Source organism: Varroa jacobsoni, unplaced genomic scaffold (assembly GCF_002532875.2).
Source record: "Varroa jacobsoni isolate VJ856 unplaced genomic scaffold, vjacob_1.0 scaffold_447, whole genome shotgun sequence".
Lineage (NCBI taxonomy): Eukaryota > Metazoa > Arthropoda > Arachnida > Mesostigmata > Varroidae > Varroa > Varroa jacobsoni.
This window is the reverse complement of record NW_019213349.1, coordinates 65,381-87,058: the sequence shown is the minus strand read 5'-3', so window position 1 is coordinate 87,058 and position 21,678 is coordinate 65,381. Positions and strand designations below refer to the sequence as shown.

Below are 21,678 nucleotides of genomic sequence, written 5' to 3'. Positions count from 1 at the left end.
GTTGAATAGATTATTCCACCGTTCAAAATAGAATGGACGAAATCCTGTATGTAGTATAATCATTCAGTACAAATGCAAAAACTACGTAGGTTAACCAACAATATGAAATACACGCCGGAGAAACGAGACAACTTGCCCGATCAACCACCCCCCTGTAATGCCTTAATCGCAACGATTTTAGTTCGGGATTAAAACTATGTATTTCGTACACAACCCCCGCAACCTTGACCAATGAAAAAGATTTTTGATGCACTCAGTTGCTATTGTTTCTCTTTCAACCGAAAAGCAACGTTGTGTCGTGGGAAAGAGTTGACGTAGGTCAGGCTACGGGCATTAACTAATATATATATATGCATGGATAACTTGCATAGGAGTACGCATTGCTACTATCATGTCATAAATTGGGCTAATAGATCATCGAAAGGCCGATTGTGATCGAGATATCGAAATTTGCTGTTGTTTTTTCAAGTTGTTGAAACCACTGGAGAAAAATGCAACATTTACAGTTATGCGTTAATTTTTATCACTTGTAATATTGGGGCGTACTTATACCTGTAGTTTTGCATACATAAATTTGATGTCATCATAATATATATATCGTATAACTTAAGCTACGCTGGGTGCGAAGACAGCTTTTTTTTTTAATACCATTTACAACAACTGAATGTTGTCCATACTTTTTGCCCTTGCAACAACAACCATTACTTTGCTATCACAAGAAAAAGCCTATTGTGATGACAAAGAGCAGAGAATACTTGGTATCTAGCGGTAGAGATGCCGTTACAGTAAAGGGATTAGTCATACTTATTGAAGACTCTTGTTTAAGAACTAAGAAGCAAATGGACTAAATGTTTTTTAGGTATGAAATGAAGTTGTAAGCATTACATCCTATAATTGACTCCTTATTACGTCAAAATTGAAAGGCTTCACTGTTGTCTGGAAGTTGGGCGTGTCTTATAACGATGCAAGCAAAATCCGTATCCTTTTAAGAAATTCTGCTTTTATTTCCTTATGTATTATAATTAAATAAAATGTCTATTTATGATGAAGATGCGTTACTAATTAACGTGTGTTTTATCGTTCGCCCTCGGGACTTCTCTATTTGATTTAATGGCGGAATTACACAATAATTATATGGCATTAAGTAGAAATACTGTAGTTATGCCTTTCGGATTGCGTTGCTTCAGTAATACGTTGGGAAGTTGCGCTAAGTTTTACGTATTCTTTATTATTTGATTAAGTTTAAAGTTATCAATGGAACCGCTGTTTCCAAGGCGACAACTGCCTGACATTGCATGCATTTACGTTAAAAAGCGTTCGTTCTATATTTAACGAGCAGTTAAAATTTTCAAGGTTATAAAAAGATCGTTTCTCACATGACTGCTTAGATATTCAATGTACTCGATTTAAAAAAAAGATTAAATCAAAAATATTAAACGCGGTTCTTCACGGATCGTTTATTTTTTGCAGCGATTACCTAAAGTTTCAAGGATGCATCATTCTAAGTGTCTGTTTTACTCAATGAGGCGTATGTGCATGAATGAGCTTTTGGAGTTAGGTCTAAACATAAAAGTCCCACCATTACTTATGCTTAATGAGATAGCATAGCACTCTTTTGGCTGTTCCATATCTACTGCTTCGTTAACTTGGTCATAAATGTTTTACAGTAAAAACATTGAGCTGCAGAAATTGACACGGAGAACCGAAGTAGAGCGAAATCTCAGTTAGTTATTTCGGCATTATCGTGGATTCGATCGTTGTGTGAGCTAAATGATTTTTATGAGATGGAACTTAAAAATAGCTTACATGACACATTTGAAACTTACTCAATAACATCATTATACGCATCGCATTGTGTGTTAATAAAATAAAATACGAAGCTTTTTTTCAGTTTGCGACTGATTTTTAGCCTTCATTTTCTGTACACTGAACCACCTCGAACCCAGACCATGAGGTATTTGTGCAACCCACGGCAAAACTGCGACCACCGCTTTAGTCCCTAGTCGCAACAAATAATTCTTTCTTTCAGTTGTAGGCTATGGGATGTGTTGGTCTTTATAAACTCAACTGGCTTTTTTGTGACAGACCCATGAAACGACATAATAAGGATAAGTCGTAACTTTACCCTTTACTTACTGCGTGTCTATGGTTGTCATGACAAGCCACTTCAAGGGATGCGTATTAGCCACTCGGACCATGTTCAGGCTAGTAAAGGATACATGATTTGAAGTTAAATAACTTATAAATCGCCCTATTCATATTCTTACACGTCTTATATAGGTCGTCGGTTTGACTGAATTCAAATTTATATTCGTAGATACATGCGCACTATCCTACCATGGCATCATTCACTCTCTATGGATCTGTCATGTAGTATTACTAACTTATGTGATATATAAGGCATCTTGTAGGCGTACAAAACCTAAGAAATATTTAAGTAGAATTTATTTGGGTACGAAGCGTTTGATTGTTCGTCACACTGTGGAACAGTTTTGTTCATAAGAACAAATACAAACCCTTTTAGTCTTAAATCCATACGCGAGGCAGCGAAACAATTAGTAATGCCAATAAATGTTTACTTTTAATGTGGACTAGTCTAATGGTTGGAGCGCTGGGTGTGGTCTCTCTATGTTTTCGGTCTTACGTCCGGCATTACCGTTAGAAGTCGGTGGCTTCCAACAGCCGGATTCCAATTTAGACCACAACATGTCCCTAAAATTAGAAGGGTCTAAAAATAAAACATTACGACACTTATTACAATACACGTATATTGTACGTACACTATGGAAATGTCTTGCAAGGTTCCACCGAGATTCGAACTCAGATCGCTGGATTCAGAGTCCAGAGTGCTAACCGTTACACCATGGAACCACTGTTTTATTATACCGCCAATTGAACATTGGCTTCGTGTTTACTGGCCATGTATTATAGCCATTCGCACAGTGTGGTCACTCTATGTTTCGGGTCTTACGTCCTGTATTGCCGTTAAACATTGCATCAGATGTTGGCTCAACACCCGAATTCGAACCTAGACCACAACCCTAAGATTAAAATCTCAGGGTCTAAAAGTAAAATTCCACCCTATTTACCTGCTACGGTGCATTTATACTGTACGGAAAGCACAGTAGCGCTTACGAAGGTTCCACCGAGATTCGAACTCGGATTGCTGGATTCAGAGTCCAGAGTGCTAACCGTTACACCATGGAACCACGGTTTTGATTTATAGTTATTAGATATATAGCTTTGTTTATATATATATATATTGAACACTGACCTCATGTGTGATGGCCATGTGTTATAACCACTCATACGTAATGGTCTCTCTATATTTCGAGTTCTATGTGCGGCATCGCCGTTAATGATTCCAGCAGACGGGTGGCTCCCAGCACGAAACAAATTGCGTCTATGTCAGGATTCGAACCTACAGCATTACGGGTCCCTAAAATTAAAATCCTTAGGATCACAAAGAAAAACATTACCAAGTAAAAACACGCTACGGTGTATGTTTATTGAAACAACCGCTTCAGTCGGTCCTTTCAAGGTTCCACCGAGATTCGAACTCGGATCGCTGGATTCAAAGTCCAGAGTGCTAACCGTTACACCATGGAACCACCACGACAGTTGAACTCTGGCCTTCCGTAGACCATAGCCTATTAAAATAATAGGATCTCAAAGTAAAACGTTACAGTACTTGTGTACGGCGGTATATGTGTATATACGGTACGCAAAGTATGGAAGGATCTTTTAAGGTTTACACCAAAATTTAACTAGAGCTGCTGGACCCGAAGTCCAGAGTGTTAACCATTATAGCGTCAATTGAACGATGGCTTTATGGCTAATAGCCATATATCATACTCATGGGACAGTAGATCCAGATTTCGATTGTTGGCGTACTTAAACGTGGTTTATTGGTGTAATGGTTAGAACTCTGGACTTTGAATCCAGCGATCCGAGTTGAAATCTCGGAGTAGCCTCAAATTTATCTGTTTGCATTGAACTGAATTTTATAATATATACATATTTATTTTTATATATATTTATATTTAATCAACGTTTTTCATTCTATCCCTCATCGTTATTCACTTGATAAAAAATTAACAAAAATATTGAAGTTTCTGTATTTAAAGGTTGTGTTAGGAATTGGGTTAAAAACATTTATTTATGTAAAATTTGACAGGCAACAGGTGCATATCGCACCTCGACCTTCGAACAGCACATGGCGTGATTCATATCTAATATTACACAATGTAATACTTACGTTATAGTACCACATTATAGAGGTAACTAGTGTCTGCAGTATTTAACGTAGGAAAAACGCATTGCTCAACTTGCTTCTTGATTTGTTTCTCCTTTTAACATTATGTAACTTGTAACAGTTTGTACATTAGTAATATACGTGATTTATGAAGCACAGAGATTCCATGACAAAACCGGTGAACGTATTGCTCGTTGTGTCTTAGAAACCTGAAAATCGTGTCATTTGAAAGCGTTGAAATTAAGGTTACATATATCAAATATTTACATATATTGATATTTTTTTCTCCTATTAACTATATCTGCTATTGATAATAGCGATGTTATCGGAGGTTATCGGAGGAATTCAGATATGAAATTTCCACTTGCACTTAGTACAGGGCTCTTACATTGTCTACATGCTTTTTATTTAGTTATGTAAACCAAGTAACGTATCAAGCTATGCTAAGACATTAACGTGACGAGTTTTTTTTTAATGTAAACATCCTTAACGATTTGAAACTCATTAAGATACTGATAGTAAGGTAACATGGTAGATGACGTTTTCCTTTAAAATATTCACAGACTTAAAGGGTACACGGGTAGTACACCGCGTGGCCTACTAGCTCAGTCGGTTAGAGCGTCGTGCTAATAACGCGAAGGTCGCAGGTTCGATCCCTGCGTGGGCCACAAAATTTTTTAGATTTGAAACGCGTGTTTCCGCAACAGCTACCTTTTATAAATCATTTGCGAGTTTAAGCTTATATTGGCTTCCTATCAGATTTACTTTTTGGAACTGTTTCTCACTTCGACTGGACCTAAGCATACGTAAAAATTAAACCCATTTGCCTGAGAATGATGTTACTTTATGGACGCAAATTGTTTTGTATTTATGCGTCGTTGGTAAAAGGATCTGAATAATGTATGATATTTACAGAACAAAAAATACAATTAACTTACGCGGATGATTACCCTTGAAACAACCTTTTATTTTAAATACAGCATCGGAATGATCTTAGGTAAGCCTCTGTTCTATCGGATTCACGCCAGTTAACAAAGAGAGTCCAATATACTTTTTACTATCAAAAGAAAACAGTTTCAATATAATTAAAAACGCTTTATTTACAGCGAGTTTACGTATTGACGTGTTTACCAAGTATTGTTTTTCATTTTTTCTAATAATTTATGCAGATTTTTCCTAGGCACACACAAACACACTATCAGTACCGTATTTACATCTTTCCTTCAAAGTTTAGTCACTTCCGGCACCAACCAATACAATAACCTGTTTACTAAACTATGTTGTGTAGAAGATTCGACAGTTTTGAATATAATTCTTCTCCGCAGTACTGCTCCTTTTCTTTTAGTCTGCGCAGACGCTGTGCGGTTGACGGCAGACTGCCGTGCCATCGGCAATTTATCCACCCAGGTAGTTAAAAGCTTGTTTTGTATTGAGTATATTGACCCTTACGATCACATAGCTGCAATCAATTTACGTCTAGTGACCGGCACGATATCTTCTAGCCTAATAATTTTCTCTATTGTTGTTGACATAAAACGAGGTCGATCAAGCTGATCGAATTTATTCCACTTGGCAATTTTACATGTTCGACACAAACTTAACAATCTAATGGATGACCTACTTTTCACTTCACTCGGCCATGTTCACTTAGCTTCTCACACCACTCATTTACCCCCGAAAAACAACGTATTGGCGCACCTTCTAAGCGGCGTATGGGGGATGCTGCTAGATCAGTCGCCAGTCAGCATATCACGTTCATGTTACCACCATCCATAGCCGCTGTCTAGCTTGTATCCGTGGTACCATCGACTGTACCATTTGTCAGTCGATCCGCCAACGTTCCCATGCCAACCATCGTCATTCCATGCGTGATGAATTCTAAATAGGTCAAAAAAGAGAACAAACCAAAAAGTAATATGCACCAATGAACGGCGCCTAAACGTTGCAGCTGCAAGCCTCTGGGTCATCACAATAGTCCATATAGTTAGGTGTTTTCTAATGAAATAGACGTGGAATAAAGCGAGCGAAAAGGGTATAATCGACAGGCGGACTTTGTAAATGCCGATTTGAAAGTAGCGGTTAGCTTAACTGCGTACAATAATTTCTATTAAACTTAAACGTGAATAACTATTGCAGTAGCGTATACTTACGGTACATAATGGAAGTACTTGATGCGATGGACCCTATAAGTGAGGAGTGAACGAACGAACAGTACATATGTATGTTGTTTTATATACTTTATCAAACTTGCATAGAGAGGAGTAAACAGGGTTTGAGATTGGGATATTAAAGAGATGATAGGGTGTTCGCACATGAGTAGATACCTACTCATCTTTCTTCACATATGTGATAATTGTTTGGGAATATTAGATAGGTCTCATTTAGTATACTGGCTCAAATGAATCGTACTTCTTTAGTTGCTAATAGACTGGTTTCTGTAACGCGCGTTCAGATATTATAAAATGCAGAAATAGCGTCTACTAGCTGGAAAATCGATGATAGTATGACGCGCCATGATCAGATGCAGTAACAGTTTATAATAATTGACGTTTCACTTACGGATGGTAGTGTATGTGTTTGACGTGATGGTTACAACGGTGAGATTTATGTTTATGGCGGGACGCTAAGAAAGCCCCAGCCAGACTCCCAGCTCCAGCGGCTCCTCCGATTAATGTCAGAGGCGAGAGTATTCTAAAACCTTTCGTCAGTCCAAAAGTATCCATTTGTGACGGTAAACACACTAATTCCAAAAATAGAGCGAAAGTGAGGGATGGTGTAAACCACCTCATATTGGCTAAAACATAAGAGATGTGAAAAATATTAACGGAAAACACTAAAAACAATCACAACTTAATTATTAGTAATAAATATAATTTCACGTAAATGACGTATGAAGGAACGTGCCCAGTAATAATAGTTCCGAAACAACAAAAGCTTCATTTTTTTGAACTCTAATATTGAAGAGGTAACGATCCGCCGCTCGTCACGTGGGCGCACAGTGGTTTCACTGCACATCGATAGCAATTTAGCTTGATTGATCTATAATCAATTATAGTAGATTCATTCCTATTGTGTTACCTCGTCGCCAGCGAGTACCTGGATAAGGTCACTTGGCTGTTGTCCTGGGCGGCGGTTGCTTACCGGTAGCGATAGCAATGGTGATAAATTTTAGTAGCGGTGAATTGATTTGAATTACGGCGTCTTCGAGCTCCGGCCGCTGCCAGTGATCTATTTAACCTGGCGCGCAACAAAATGTGGCGAGGGTAAGAAAATCTTATTGAAAGCGAAACTGAAAGTTATTGCAAACAAACAAAAGCAGTGTGAATCGTCACCACAGGAGAAACAGAGTGTCGATGGCGAGAACGAGGGGCAAAAAGGGTCTGTTCCTCCCTCATCTGCCCACCATCCGCCCTCGTTTACTGCTCTGGCCATAACTTTAATTGCGACCGCAAAAACAGAAAGGAGGCCAAAAAATACGTCCGGCGACAGAAAACTACGTAACCGTCTGTTGCCCCAATGTACTAAAGTCACTGCCTGCACTACTGACCAACGGGGCAAACGATGGCGATTGCCGCAGGAGTTCGAGAGTGAACCAGCGCGCAGTCCCTCTTCGAACCATGAATAACATAGTGCGTAAAAAACGATTGGCTGCTGGGGCCGCCGGCAACTGGTGATCCATTGCGCAATCAAAAACGTTATTACGAGATAGGATTATTTCGGTCAAATGGATTTGTACATAACTACATGCGCAAAAACACACAGCTTGAGGCTCGTAAGCGGAGATAGTGACATTCGCAGAGAGGCGTAGAAAAAAATAAAGGAAGACAACTAGGTTATATGTGTAAAGTAACAATTTCAATCTTTGCCTCTTAATTCGTTATATTAAAAGGTTGTGGACTTCGGAAAATTGATAAGACATCTAGAGAACGCGTCGACATTACCAAATATTCGATGGCCTGTATGGCATTGAAATGGTGTTTCATTCTATGATAAAACTTCAGTTGTAAAGGTAACGTTTGGTATAGGAAATAATTGCAGAAGAGATAAGTTGAAATATTTCTAAATCGATAAAGGTAAATTACACAAAAGCAGCAGATTTTGGTTGTTTATACCGACAATTAAGCTTTTCATGTGCCTAGTCGTGTAGGTGAGTGAAGATGGGTTCAGAAAAAGATACCACTACGTAGTTACGAACGTATCCAACCTGCTAAAGGATTGATATATTAAAATGTACGGCACTATAAACTATTATATTGTCTATCGATAGTTATAAAGCCGGATGGAAGGTCGTTGTGAAGACAAAGACTATATACGCAGGTGACCACGGGTGAATCTCACCCGAGGCAGACAACTGAGGCCGATTATTTACTGTACTCGAAATTTTTTCGCATTCAAATTTAACCTTTTATACGTGCAAAGAGGAGCAAAATGAGATAAAGATAATAGTTTTGCGGAACTACCGTAGACAAGATTGGCAACACTCTATTAACACAAGGCGTTGCTCTTTAACCATTAGCCATTTAAGCAGAAGCCCAAATCAACGCTTCATTAAAACTTACGCCCTCTGATCTATGGAAATACACTAGAGATTTTTCATGGGTTTTTATTATATTGCAAATGCTATATTTTTAATGCTATGTAGTACATATCCGGGTCGGAGGTACTATCTAAATTTTAATGAACGAAGTCATCGATTAGAAGTAGACGGGATCTGTGTTACATTAGCGTAGCTGTTTCTACGTGAACGTACTAAAACCATATGTGACTCGTTTAACGCGATATCGCTTCTATGCAATTTCTGCAGTCAAGAAAGAAATTGCCTTATGAAAATATCGCGTGGCACAATTACGCTCACAACCGAAATTAAAAATGGTTGTTTAGTGGTTTTTGGAAGGTCTACTAGCTGGGTACGTAAGAGCATCGTGCTGGTAACGCGAAAATCGTACGTGCGATCCCTGCGTCGGTCACAGTTATTTTACAGCCTATTGAAGTAACTCATGATTAAGGCAAAGGTATGTATTTAGATTTATCCGCTGACAAGTCAATAAGGCATAGCTTTTTCTTGAAGAGATTTCTACCTGGCTACGGATATAAAGGGTACATTTTTCACCGATAGGTGCTAATTGTCTATGGGTGGCAAAAAAACGCCACGTCTAATGAAAATATGACAGCGACGATTAACCTAGAATGCGGTAAACCACGGCGAAACAGTAGGTGACGAAATAACTGCACCGCCAAACGAAGCTGCAAGTCTAGCTTTTTTTTCCTGTTCCACATCCTGCACCCGGTAAATATACTGCTTTTCCTCTTCGTACGAGTATAGATACCTAAGCGAAGCATTATCTTATAGGATATTTTTCTATATGCCTTCTCGATCTATACGGTTTTACGATGATATCAATACGAAAAAACGTTATCGTGTTAATGGCAAGGCTTCCATAGCTAGCTGTTTGATTGCTAAGTAGTTTCGGAAAACCTAAATGTTTCGGAGAAAATTTTGTGATTTGAAGCTGTAACGTGATTTCGGTACATACGCTTCGTGCATTACAAAACTATAGGACACTCGTTGAAAATCGGCTACTGTCGGTTTAAAACATTTTTTTCGGAAACAATGGCGGCGCCAAAATTTTATTATTTAAAACGAGCCAAAAAAAACAGAATTGTTTATATTTGACTTTTAAATTGTTCCCGCCTTCAGCTTGTGCTCGTAGCCCTTCGATCTCTGTCAAGTAGCATCAGGGTGATCATGGTGTGTGTGACTTATTTTTGAACCGTGACAGATGCTGACCACGATTTCTGCTGTTGGGACTTACGAACGTCAAAATAATCTTGTACGCCAACCGCAGTGGTATGGTACAGTCCTGCTGCTGGCGATCGAACACGATTGATCACTGAATAGTATATCGGCAAATCTTCTGCTGGCATGTGACCGTTTAAGCAAACGACAAACAGATATTGAAACGAAACAATTCGTACGATCTTTGACCCCGATATCAGCGCTAGCAGTTGGTAGTGCTGGTTACGACGTTACGATAACTATTATAGATCGATCGCTATCTGATCGTGCAGCGCAGGTGTTCGGCCTTGTGACGAAACTCATCGCGACGTTCTATTAGATGCAAAGTATCAAAAAGGCAGAGGACAAAACGAATCCTCTATCGATTTGATCGCGTTGGTACATCGTCGGCTATAAATAGTGGCTATGTCTAAGCTTCTATTGATGAGCGAGAATTCTTGGCTCTTGCGTTTAGTAATCACCGTAGAGAAAAAAAAACAGTTGGTTTTGATACTCAACGATACCGAATGGCTTATCCCAGAAGAGGTATTACTCGCGGCCATAAGAAGCGTAGGTAACGAATGGACATAGCCTACAAAGGAGTAGGAAAGTCTATAAACACAATTAAAGGCAAAAAACATGCACTCTGTTTCTATATATATATATATATACACATATTATCGTCTTGCAGTATTAATTACGCTGTGTTTATATAGTACACAACACGCACAGCTCTATGAATTCAACCGTTTATACAGACATTTCTTGTTTAAGACGTATAATTGTACGTTTTAAGACGTAATAATAACATCAGTCGCGGTCTGCTTCTAAAGAAATGCACATCCGTCAGAAACAAATCGTATGTGTTACGGTGTAGGGAAATGCTAGCACATGGTATATATGATCTGCTCAGATAACAGGACCGGCTTAGTCTATAATATGCAAAGATATCGAATGAGGAAAAAATAAGTTGGTCTACTTGGACACGAATTCTCAACAGCATGCTAGATTCTGAGGTGGCGTTTTCGAAATTAAGACGTTGACACAGAATCACTTAGATTAAAGGACGTCATATTAGAATTCAATGACTCGAACAAGGTTTCGTAAGGCTATAAGTTAAACCATTTAACCCGATCTAGCTTCAAGGAGCAACTGCTTAGTTTACATTGCTAGTAAATATAAGCATTGGTCATGCAAGTAAAATAGCACAACAGTCTAGAGCCCGCTTTCATCATTACTGAGCTTATCACTGCAAATTAAGGTTCAATGAACCGATAATTTAGGACATCAGCTAGAACTTCGATGTATAAGCTGCAACAGCAACTGAATTGTCGTTTCTGTTTTATTATGCATATATGCTACTAGCCAAAGGCCATCATTGCACACCTGCATGGGACATTACTCCTGGCAGAACTTCACCAGTGCTCCGCGTCTACTGCTCCAATATTCAAAATTAGGGGCTAGTTACTAAATGTCCTTGCTAAGTTATGTCCTGTGTCTGTTCTAGTTGAATTAGATTGTCCACTTGTTAGTTACATGTTGTTGAATTGTGAGTACTTCCTTCTTTACTGAAGGCAGTGCTAAATAATGCTTTTAGAAAACGTTTGGATCGTGCCAAAGTTGATGCTGGCAACTATAAATGAGAACCAAGCAGAACATTTTAACTTCAAGTGTCGACAAATAAAGATATTTTCTGATCAGTGACAGTACAACTTAAGTAACGTGACCTAATAGATAAGAATAATCAAATTAATAAACTAAGGAAAACAATAATAACAGGCCGTCTACAGAAAAAAAGCGTATCTTTTAGACTCTGGGATATCGTTCTGGACAGCTGAAAAAAAGATTTTGGAAAATTGATTCTTCTTCGTACGCAATCACGTATTCCTTGCTGTGTTATATTTATGATTAATCAAACATAGATATTTCTTATATTGCTGTATGATTGCGAAATATAAATGGACTAGTAAGTTTCCTGATTATAGAAGGTCCGGTAGCAAAGTTCTTTAATTGACCTGTCCTTTCAAAACGCGAGAATTAGTTGATTGGCGTACAGAAAATATGTCATCCACTGGCAGAAACGCTGGCTTTTTAATTGTAATAATCTATTTATCCATTCTCTCTCATCGCAGTATCTATGGGGTTCAATAAACACTAAACCATCAAACTTTTCCTACGGATAACTTCTATTATGGCCGTTGAGTTGAACTTAATTTGTTCTTAGAACATTATTAACTAACACTGAGGCCTAACGTTTAAAGTTTGGTGTACTCCAGTTAGACTGAATGCTCGAAATCTGAGTCTGCTGCTTCATCGTTGCTGATCAACTTTTATCCAGATCGGAATATGTTGTCGATCATAAATACAATCCTAGAAGTTTATCGTCATCCGAGCTATTAAGCAACTGTATATTTAGGATTTTTTTAATTCAAATAAAACAATTTAAAAACAAAACTATAAAATATAATCAGGCTATTATTTTCATTATATTTCAATGCTTTTCTTTTGTAAAACCGAATTCCTGCATGTGGTATCGTGTACTGCTTTATATCTGCAGGACCATACTGTGACCGTCCGCTACGTTGGCTATACGATGAGCTACAACACATGTCGATACAGCCATTTCAATATTATCATTGTACGTTTCCACCTCTCATTATTCTCTCAAAATTATATCCTATTTCTAGCTAGGTGTCCAGGTATGTATTCTATAATCATTAATTGGAATAACGCTAGCCAAACTATGTATGGCAATGCTTAATCGACAACGCTGTTAAAATCAACCTACGGTCCTAAAATGATGTAACAGTTGATTTTTGGCCTATACACAGCCTGAACAAGATACTCAGGACACCGAAACAAACAGCCGCCCCAAGTGTCTCTGGCATACCTATCATCATGTTTTTTTTTTTATCACGTGTTTATCTACACTGCTACCTTAGTCATCATTCACCTTTCCTTTATTTTACATCGGTCAAATCAAGTCTTGTCTCGAACTTGATGTAACAACACCGACTGTTCGCTGAACACGGCGCGTGATATATCATTATAGTCAGCGCTGCTAGTGCAAAACGACGTACGTGACGCGATTTTATGGAAACTGCATTATATAGGAATTTTTCTTTGCATTTTCGCCGTTTACATATGCCTCATATAGTATGCTTCTCTAAATGTTGGTTACACGTTTCTAAGTAGCACCGTTATAGTTATCGATATTTCATTATAGATCAATAGGAACTCAGCCTGCAAACCCTTCATAAGCGCATTCATTCGATTGTTCATGGGCAATGGTATTTTCAACAAAGTCACTGGAATGGGAACCACCCCTTGGATTGGCTACTCAGCATCCGACAGTATAATGAGCACTTCATTTACTAGCAACAACGGAAACAATCACAATGGAGCGAACGTAAAGCGTTTGATCTTCGAATGATTGCTTCAATCGAAAACACAATCACCCCGCTAGGAGCGGGCGGGAGGTGGATGGGAAAAAGACTGGTCATTGTGTTGTGACATTAGCGGCAGTTGTGACCGTCTGAGTAATGACGGTGGCAGTGGGACGCGTAGTGATAGAAACCATAGCACCGTGAGGTAACGTAAATCTGAATCGTTAAATATGACAGAACGGAAAATCGCGGTATAGGTAAATGCTTTAATTTCAATTGACTTTTTAATAAGCGTTTTCGTAATATGTATATCGACTATACAGATACGGGTGGATACTTTCACCATAGACACCGCTCGTTACGCTGGAATTAGTTATTTTTTTTTGGTCGAATCTATATTCGTATTGTTCGTATTTAGCGTCAAATAAACACGCACGCGCAGATACGTTGCAGTAAATAGCTAGACGCAAAACTCCCAAAAATATCCCCAGAGAGACTCAGGGGTGAGATTTTTTGTCTTCGATAAATGGAAATCGTTGCCTTGTGTCAGACCTGCTACAATTTAGTTTCGACGATCGAAATATGGACACGGGGCTAAGCGTCCGAGCGAATGAAAAGGTCAAATGGGAACTTTTATCTCGGTCTCGTAATCTAGAACCAATTGGGTTAAACAGACGGGTTATACATGAACGATCATTTCGCCGGTGTTGAATTTGCAGCTTGCAAAGAAGCTATTGAAAAGAAACAGTATGAAAAATCAAGAATTTTCATAACTGGTCGTATCTTACTGCACGTTGCGTAGCTACAGTATGACTATAGAAAGATTCCGAATAGATCCTGTTTGCTGTCCATCAAGAATCCGACGAAACACATAACGGCAGAAAAGAGGTCACTTTACGTTAACAGTACTTTTTGGTCAGAAAGTATTACTTAGGAAGAATATGGGAACGTAAGGCGAGAATATCGTGACCTTACGTTGCTAATCGGATTAGTTTAATTTGACGTCCTGCTAATTTTAACCAAACCAAACGTCACGCCTGGAGAAGATGATGACAATTTCCTGTACATTCATATAATTGGATGGGGACAAAATTGCTATTCGTGGGCTGATAGCATTTAGGAGCATCGAATGAATCAGGATTTAATCATAGTATCTAAATAGCAAAGCGACATTTGAAGGATCCGCAAATTATAACCTTGTATCTGATAGTTACATCAGATTTTTAGTTATTATACACACAGAACTAACTGTATCAGTATTGATATCTTCGGCTTGTTTGAAACATTTTCCTTGCGAAAACTCATTAGAAACATTATCGATGGGGAGCAAATATACCCTTTGACAGGTAGGTAGAGTAAATATGAACCTGGAAATATCGAAAGAGGCAACGTATACTTTTTTTTTTTTTTTTTTTTTTTCGGAGGTTAGGCAACGTATACTGAAAACCGCTAGTAAGCCTAAGATTTCAACATTTCTTTTTGAGTAAGGTCCTGCAAATACCGTTATTTCGCTCAATCACGTTCAGGTTAGTTGATTTTTTTGCTTTGTAATGCATTAGTTTGGCTCATAAAAATAATTAATAAAAATAATAATGAATAAAAAATCACATCTGTTATCGTTCTCACAATCGTTCTAATCGTTCCTAATCATTTTAATAATTCATTTATTTTTACCTAAGCCCAGCTATTTCCTTTCATGTGTACACACTGCATATATATAAAAAGCCCTCGTACAAATATTGCCAAATGCGGTATTTGACGATTTCGTGTTATATATATATATATATATTCTGAATTCGTTTTATAGCCAACTACAAATCTAATGAAATGTTTCGGCAAAACTCGCAACGCAGATGTGGACCGGATCTTAAAGCCAAAAAGTTTAAGTCTCTGTTTCATGTATATATATATAAAGCATTACATAAACACTTTAAAAATCAGTTAAAGACACAATAAACGTAGCCAAGAATAGGGCTTTTTGAGCAAAAGAGCCTCGGTCTATATATTTCACCACGTTGACAGTACAGAAACATGGTTTACCAAATTCAGTGTGCAAAACAGCTCAGATCAACTACTGTTACTGCTACGACGGTGCTACAGGAAAAAAAAAGGTTGCCTGAATTTTAGCCGACGTCGACCTAAACCATTTTGCGAGGGTGATCGTTTATGTTGCCGCCTCGCCTACAAGCAGAATTATCGACCAATTGTTTTGCAGTCCGCTGTCTTATCTTTCTTTCGTCATAGTATCATAGGCAGCACGGGGCATATTAATATTCCTGAAAACGTCATCAAATGCACTTTATCACAACATGAAACGTGTCACAACGTTGCATTCTCCTTGATCGTGTTGCACTGACATTTACTATGTTCAGCTCTTCTTGTTTTCAAGAGGACAGTCTTGTTTTGTTCCCCCAGTGAACTGCTGGTCCATCACGTCGGCTCGCACTGGATTTAGCCATTGCAAAGTGGATCGCCCGGCAAAGCAACACATATTGAGGACCGATGTAAGCTAGGCGCCGGCTGTTGATTTATCTATAGGCCTTCCGACCTCATCAGCAGTATGATGACTATTCAACGTACAAAACTACAACACATATACAATTATATAAATGAACAGATGCCTTGAGACGGCTCTACTTCCACACACTTTGGCACAGCCTATGGCATATGACGGAGCCGACATCGACAACGTGAACTCAACCGTCCACCATCAACGTGTACCCCAGTGGGACCGCGCCCGCTTATTCTGGGTTTTGGCTTCGGTTACGGGTCTTCTCGCTCGCTTTCTTTACCATCACTTTTCTGCCCGCAAAGCTTACACCCACTTGGTAGGCAGAAACGCCTTCCCAACATGTAATGTGCCAACAGTGCGTAATTGACACGAACCAATAAGGGTCGCTTCACGCTACAGAGAGTAGGAAAGTCGCACAAAATACGGTGTGGGTGCTCTATAGGAGACGACGGGTGATTGGAAGCGCCGGGGGGGGGGGGGATGAAGCGTAGCAGGTAATGGAGTCGGCCCTATGACCGTCATCGAGATGTCCGAACCGAATAGGTGAAGTCTGCAACATTCATGCCTGCTAGTCTGCTATTCTGATGCTGTGGTGCTGACTATCAGCTACTGATCCTTACATGAGCGGTAAACGTATATGTTGCTTTCGCATGTATCTGGTAACCGAGCATGGGCCACCAGGCGTGTGCCTATTAAATACTCGCGAGGAGCGAACATACATCTGTCTCCACTTTCGATCAATCCATTTTGCGTGAAGGTTCTTCCGCTCACCACGGAAAGACGAAAGGCGTCGGCAGGTCAAGCTAGTCCCACCTATCCATGGATTTCCACGTTTTCTGCGGCTTCCGACAAGATCTGGCCCCTTTATACAGGTCTCTTTCATCCTGCTTTACTCATTCTACATCCTCTAGAGGGCTGAACTTGGCTGGTTTGCGCTGCCCATTCGCGGAGTCCTGCTCACTTGCTTACCACGCCTAGTTAGCTAGGCGGAGAGAGCTTAACAGGAGGGCTCAGCGGGTTCCCTGTTTACCCAGGTCAACCCCTACAACTAGCTACTCCCGATCCTAGTCATTCGTGTATAAGTAGGACGGCTTTTACGTTGAACCCCGATTCATGATGTGCACACAGGCCATGTCTGCAAAAGGCTATGCCAGTATGACCCCTCGCCCGCCCCCGGCCGGTCTTTGGCCGACATAGTAGACTACGTAGCGGGCCCATGCCGGAGAGTAGATGTGGAAAGCAGTCAAGGGGCAAAAATGGCCGTTGCGGCTTGCAGGTGTCCGCTCCACCTGGCCTTGGAATCCCAGTGACACATAGCTTGTAATATAGCACAATTGCCCCACAATTGGTCCTGCCTGCTGGCCCGTCTCTCTTAGCCTATGTCAGCCTCCGGTCGGGCCTCTTGTTTGATGATGGTCCTATCCGCTTTCTGCCTGCAACCGAATTGCATAGGGAGCTGGCAGTTCTCGATAGCAGTAACACTCGCAGCAACGATGATGGTCGTAACACCGGCAGGTATGGTTCATGCAGCCAGATGATGGATCTCATATGAAAGGTCGGTCGTTGGATCGTTCGGCTTGTCGGAAAATTGCCCGGGGAGGAAGCCCTAGGTTGCCCTAGGATCACCAGTGTATACTGCTATCACGGCCGCTCCCACCTTACCTTGTCTAAGTCTGAACAGAGGACATACCGGCTGTAGTGCAAAGAGCAAGAAAAGTGTAAGCCTATGCTGCCGACTGTTCGGCCTGACGAGCCTGGGTAGGCCAGCGGAAATGGAGCGAGAAGGGCTACTATTGGTCAGTTGACAGGAGCCAAGTGATTGAGGGGCAGAAAACAAGGAGAAGCTCTGTAGCTGAGCCAGCTGATATGGTCTCGTTTGACGTAGTAGCGTAGGGACGGGGGCGACTACTCTGCGGTAGGTGTAACAATAAAACCGGTGAGCGCACTCTGCTGACGCCGACTAATCATAGAGCCGAAGGCGTATTGATGGCAACCGGAGTCTTGGGGCTAGGAACGGGCGAGATTAGACAGATGATTCCTGCTCAACTCATGTTTTTCTTCCAATCTCAAGCAATATCGAAGAGCATAAAATGATCATAATGCCTTTACTTTTGCCGGCTGACTTGTTGGATGTTCTCGCGATATGGTTGCCTTCGCTAGGGGATGCTATGATTGGTCGTTGTTGATCTTGTTGTTTTTGTCGTTATCGACTATTTCCCTCTAACCATTGCTTTTCCCACTATAGGTAAGAATGTACGGATAGCAATTGTTGTACAGTACATCATAGCCAATATGGATATATGTGACGTATTATTTTACTTATGGCCACATGCTTATATTATCTCATTGGTCCTTCTCTGGTAATTGCTGTCGCTGAAATTGGATTGATCTGAGCGTACGAACGGATCGTGATGAGTTCATGCTGAAAAAAACTTCGGATAAATTGATGAGTTAATTATCTATTTATGTAGCTTGAAAACAGGCATTATCGGTCCATGAAATTGTCATAATTTGAAACTAAATTAAGTTACACCTCGTTGCTGTGGCTTAATTTATAAATGTCATTGCGTTATATTTTCGCAGTTCATCCGCTTTTGATGCATCGTTAAAGATCAAATGATCGGGATTTCTTTAAATTTCCAAATAATTACTTCTCATAATATTGTTTGACTAATAACAATTGGGAGAAGGTAAACAATCGTTTCAAGCGAGGTTATAAGGTAAAGTGGCTGTTGATGAGCTCCTATTTTATCCGCTGGACAGTAAATATTAGCAAATTTTACAAGACGCCTCTGTGTCCTGAGATTATAAAATGAGTATGAACCTGACTATACATGACCATATTAATGCGATTTTCGTTGTTAATTTCGTTCACCAGGTCTCTAATTCGTTGCGTCGCCGAAATGGTGTTAGCTATTTTTCTAGCTAACTTCCGACCCCAATGTCACATGTTTCAAGGAATATAGGACGAGGGTATGGCCAGAAAAGTCGTAAAATTTTATTGCTTTCTCTTATTATAGAATATAAAAAGTATTTGCTTCAATTTTGGCTTAACAACAATCTTGTTTGACAACTTAATGTTAGGCATCTGGAAATCGAAATCTAGGTCTCTAAAGGTAGATGCAAAACGAGCAATACCATCCGGAAAAGCGAAAGTTATTTGCGTACCATATTGGAAGATTTTCGATAACGCGGTGGTGCCACATCTGACTCTTGAGAGATAACCTATATATAATTGGCATGCGTGGAAAAGTTAAAAGTCGTCAATTCAAACGCGTGTGGTCAAATAAACAAGTCAACGTATTTCTCAGACGGACACCAATTGTGCTTAAAGAGCAAAAATAATATAGAGAAAACGCTTCAATTAGAGTTGTCCAATAGGTGAAGCCTGTAATGGATTAGCTGGTTGGAGGGCGTACTTAGCGAAGGGAAAATCATTAGTTCTCATTGGAGCTTTACTTCCCAGAAGCTGGACCGTAGTGGTTGTTAGCAAAATACGACCAATACGTAAATTACGTGCTTTCGAAAAGCTGCTGCATGGCATCATTTGGTAAAAGTAATATAAACGAAGACTCGAGTAGAATTTGTTTCAGTATCGCGTCGAAAAAACGTAAAGATGCAGTTTCCGGTTGAGCGAGCGTTCTTTTAGAAGGCTGTAAATACCACCAAATAAAAACAAATCGACGGTACAGGAAAGTGTTAATATAAATGTCTATTCGTGACAAAAAGCAGAGCATAATGGCAATTTAGTGGGTGTTGAAGCTACAAAATATTGACTTAAGACTTGCACTGCTCCGGCAGATGCCTTGCATCATACATTGTAGTGGAATTTACATGCGGACCTTGACAAAATAGCCAATGATATTGTCCAGATATGTTTCTGTTTTGTTTTTATACGAAATAAACTTTTCACCTTCTGTGTAAAGTAAAAGTGTTGTTTTTTTAAATATAGTCGTCTGCCATTGTCGGGTAGAGCAACAGATCTGTAGTTGGTACGATTTGTTATCTAGTAAAAAGGATCCGCTTACCTTTTGAAGTTTATGTTGCAGTTTTTGAAAGGTAAATTGACACAGTCCGTAACTAAATTAGCCTTTGTGACCGGTAGTTGCATTAGCGACTTGTCAGTATAACGGCAGGAGTGGCTGAAATGCAAACTCATTGATAGTATAATATAGTAAGTCTGTCTTCAATTGGTCTTTCTCTGGTCGTTGGTTACCCCAAATAGAGAACAGTGTCCCACCAATTTCGGCTAAAAGTAGAATACCATTTCCGCTGACAGGACTAGAGTGGCCTTCCATAAGGATACTGGAAACACCTTCACATCGGTCACCAACAAAGCACCGATTGCCTTACAGTCGACTCTTCTGATTCACTGTCTAAAGATAAGATTGCCAAACATTCGTATAGCAACCGGTGTGTTCCTAGAAATAAGCGCAAAAGTAGTTTTTGTTCGTACGCTGTTGTGTTAACCATCTAACTATTTACGCAACAATCTACAATATGCACATACAACACGATTTGTGCTTACGAAAAACTCATATATATGTGTATATATATATATATATGGATCTATGTTTATCATCGAAGTGGTATTGCTTCTCTTCAATGGAGTCGGAAAACATTTTATCTAAGCTATGTATTGTTAACCTTAAGGTTTCGACAATACCATGTTCTTTTTATTTTTAGGGTCCATATAAAAAGTTTTAATTAAACTGGCCTATATATATATATATATAATTTTAGCAGGGTGCTAATCATTAGGCTGGCTAATTTTCGTGCTCGACTATTCTGTGATGTTATTATTATCATGTTATATTAATTGTGCTCGCGCCAATAAGTACTTCTCGCGATGCTTCAGAAACTGAAAATTTCGCATGAGATGAATAAATTATTTTCTAATTTTTTTAATACCATCCTCAACGCAGAAGACAGAACTATAGGTATCATCAAAAGTGTGCGCCCGAGGCTGTGGTAATATCAATTTTGCCCCAGGAACAGTGGCAAAACAAAAAGTCATTAAAAACTAGTATGTTGAAGTTCAGTAATAATAATAATAATAATAATACACATGCATGAGTTCAAGCTTTACTCATTTTCGATGGCTTCTCTTGGACAAAAGGGTTCCTCGTATTTTATTGCATGTTTGGACATATCCGTTCCCTTGCAAAACTTCACAGTCACGGATAACCTCGTACTGTAGCTAAAACTTATACCTCTAACATCACGATCACACAATTTCGCAAAATTGCAAGAATTGCTTTGAATTTGAAAAATAGTAGATATAATATAATTTATTCGATGGTGTGTTTTCCTTCCAGTCATTCTTTGGACAACATAGAGATGGATTATTTAGCTGTTTGACCGAACAATTTGTGGTAACTAGCTTACTCAATGTGCCCCAAGAGCATATCCAATGTCACAATGCACCGGTACCAAGCAAGAGCTCATTTACTGTCTGTGTCCGAGAAAACAATATTTTTTTTTTTTCTTACTGCTGTTCTTGATGGTTGCCGACACATTACCGCTATTGGGCTGACAAAAAACCACTAATGCTATCCATATATGTCTATTACAAAATAACGAGAACGTTAATTTTGATTGACGTTCGTTTTTCTTAACGCTCGATGACGGCTTAATGGTTACGCACTGAAGACTCTCAGACATCCGGCTTTGAAAACCTATGAAGTATTTACCTTCGCCATCTCTGATCGATTAGATCTAGAAAGCTTAGGTCACTTCTATCTGAACT

At 39.4% G+C, this 21,678-nt stretch overlaps 1 protein-coding gene, 1 long non-coding RNA gene and 4 other non-coding genes across 7 annotated transcripts; 1 reads left to right on the top strand and 5 right to left on the bottom strand.

Moving 5' to 3' along the window:
- Positions 1 to 2,799: 2,799 nt before the first annotated feature.
- On the bottom strand, positions 2,800 to 2,871 carry TRNAQ-CUG (transfer RNA glutamine (anticodon CUG)). Its single transcript has one exon. It is a non-coding gene; the product is annotated as a tRNA-Gln (tRNA).
- Positions 2,872 to 3,137: 266 nt separating this feature from the next.
- On the bottom strand, positions 3,138 to 3,209 carry TRNAQ-CUG (transfer RNA glutamine (anticodon CUG)). The gene has a single exon. It is a non-coding gene; the product is annotated as a tRNA-Gln (tRNA).
- A 330-nt stretch (positions 3,210 to 3,539) lies between these two features.
- Positions 3,540 to 3,611, bottom strand: TRNAQ-UUG (transfer RNA glutamine (anticodon UUG)). Its single transcript has one exon. It is a non-coding gene; the product is annotated as a tRNA-Gln (tRNA).
- Positions 3,612 to 4,849: 1,238 nt separating this feature from the next.
- Positions 4,850 to 4,923, top strand: TRNAI-AAU (transfer RNA isoleucine (anticodon AAU)). The gene has a single exon. It is a non-coding gene; the product is annotated as a tRNA-Ile (tRNA).
- Positions 4,924 to 5,335: 412 nt separating this feature from the next.
- LOC111260489 (uncharacterized) lies at positions 5,336 to 7,454 on the bottom strand. The gene is made up of 4 exons (XM_022833309.2): positions 7,397 to 7,454; positions 6,815 to 7,049; positions 6,406 to 6,438; positions 5,336 to 6,133 (listed from the first exon to the last, which is right to left on the bottom strand). The coding sequence occupies exons 2-4, from the start codon at positions 7,042 to 7,044 to the stop codon at positions 6,016 to 6,018; spliced, it is 381 nt and encodes a 126-aa protein (XP_022689044.1). The 5' UTR covers positions 7,045 to 7,049; positions 7,397 to 7,454; the 3' UTR covers positions 5,336 to 6,015.
- An 11,461-nt stretch (positions 7,455 to 18,915) lies between these two features.
- On the bottom strand, positions 18,916 to 21,349 carry LOC111260490 (uncharacterized). 2 transcript variants are annotated; one of them, XR_002680365.1, is made up of 4 exons: positions 21,318 to 21,349; positions 20,194 to 20,350; positions 19,958 to 20,071; positions 18,916 to 19,582 (listed from the first exon to the last, which is right to left on the bottom strand). It is a non-coding gene; the product is annotated as an uncharacterized LOC111260490 (long non-coding RNA). The 2 variants fall into 2 exon arrangements; XR_002680364.1 differs by having other exon boundaries at positions 21,019 to 21,336.
- Between the last annotated feature and the right edge of the window lie 329 nt (positions 21,350 to 21,678).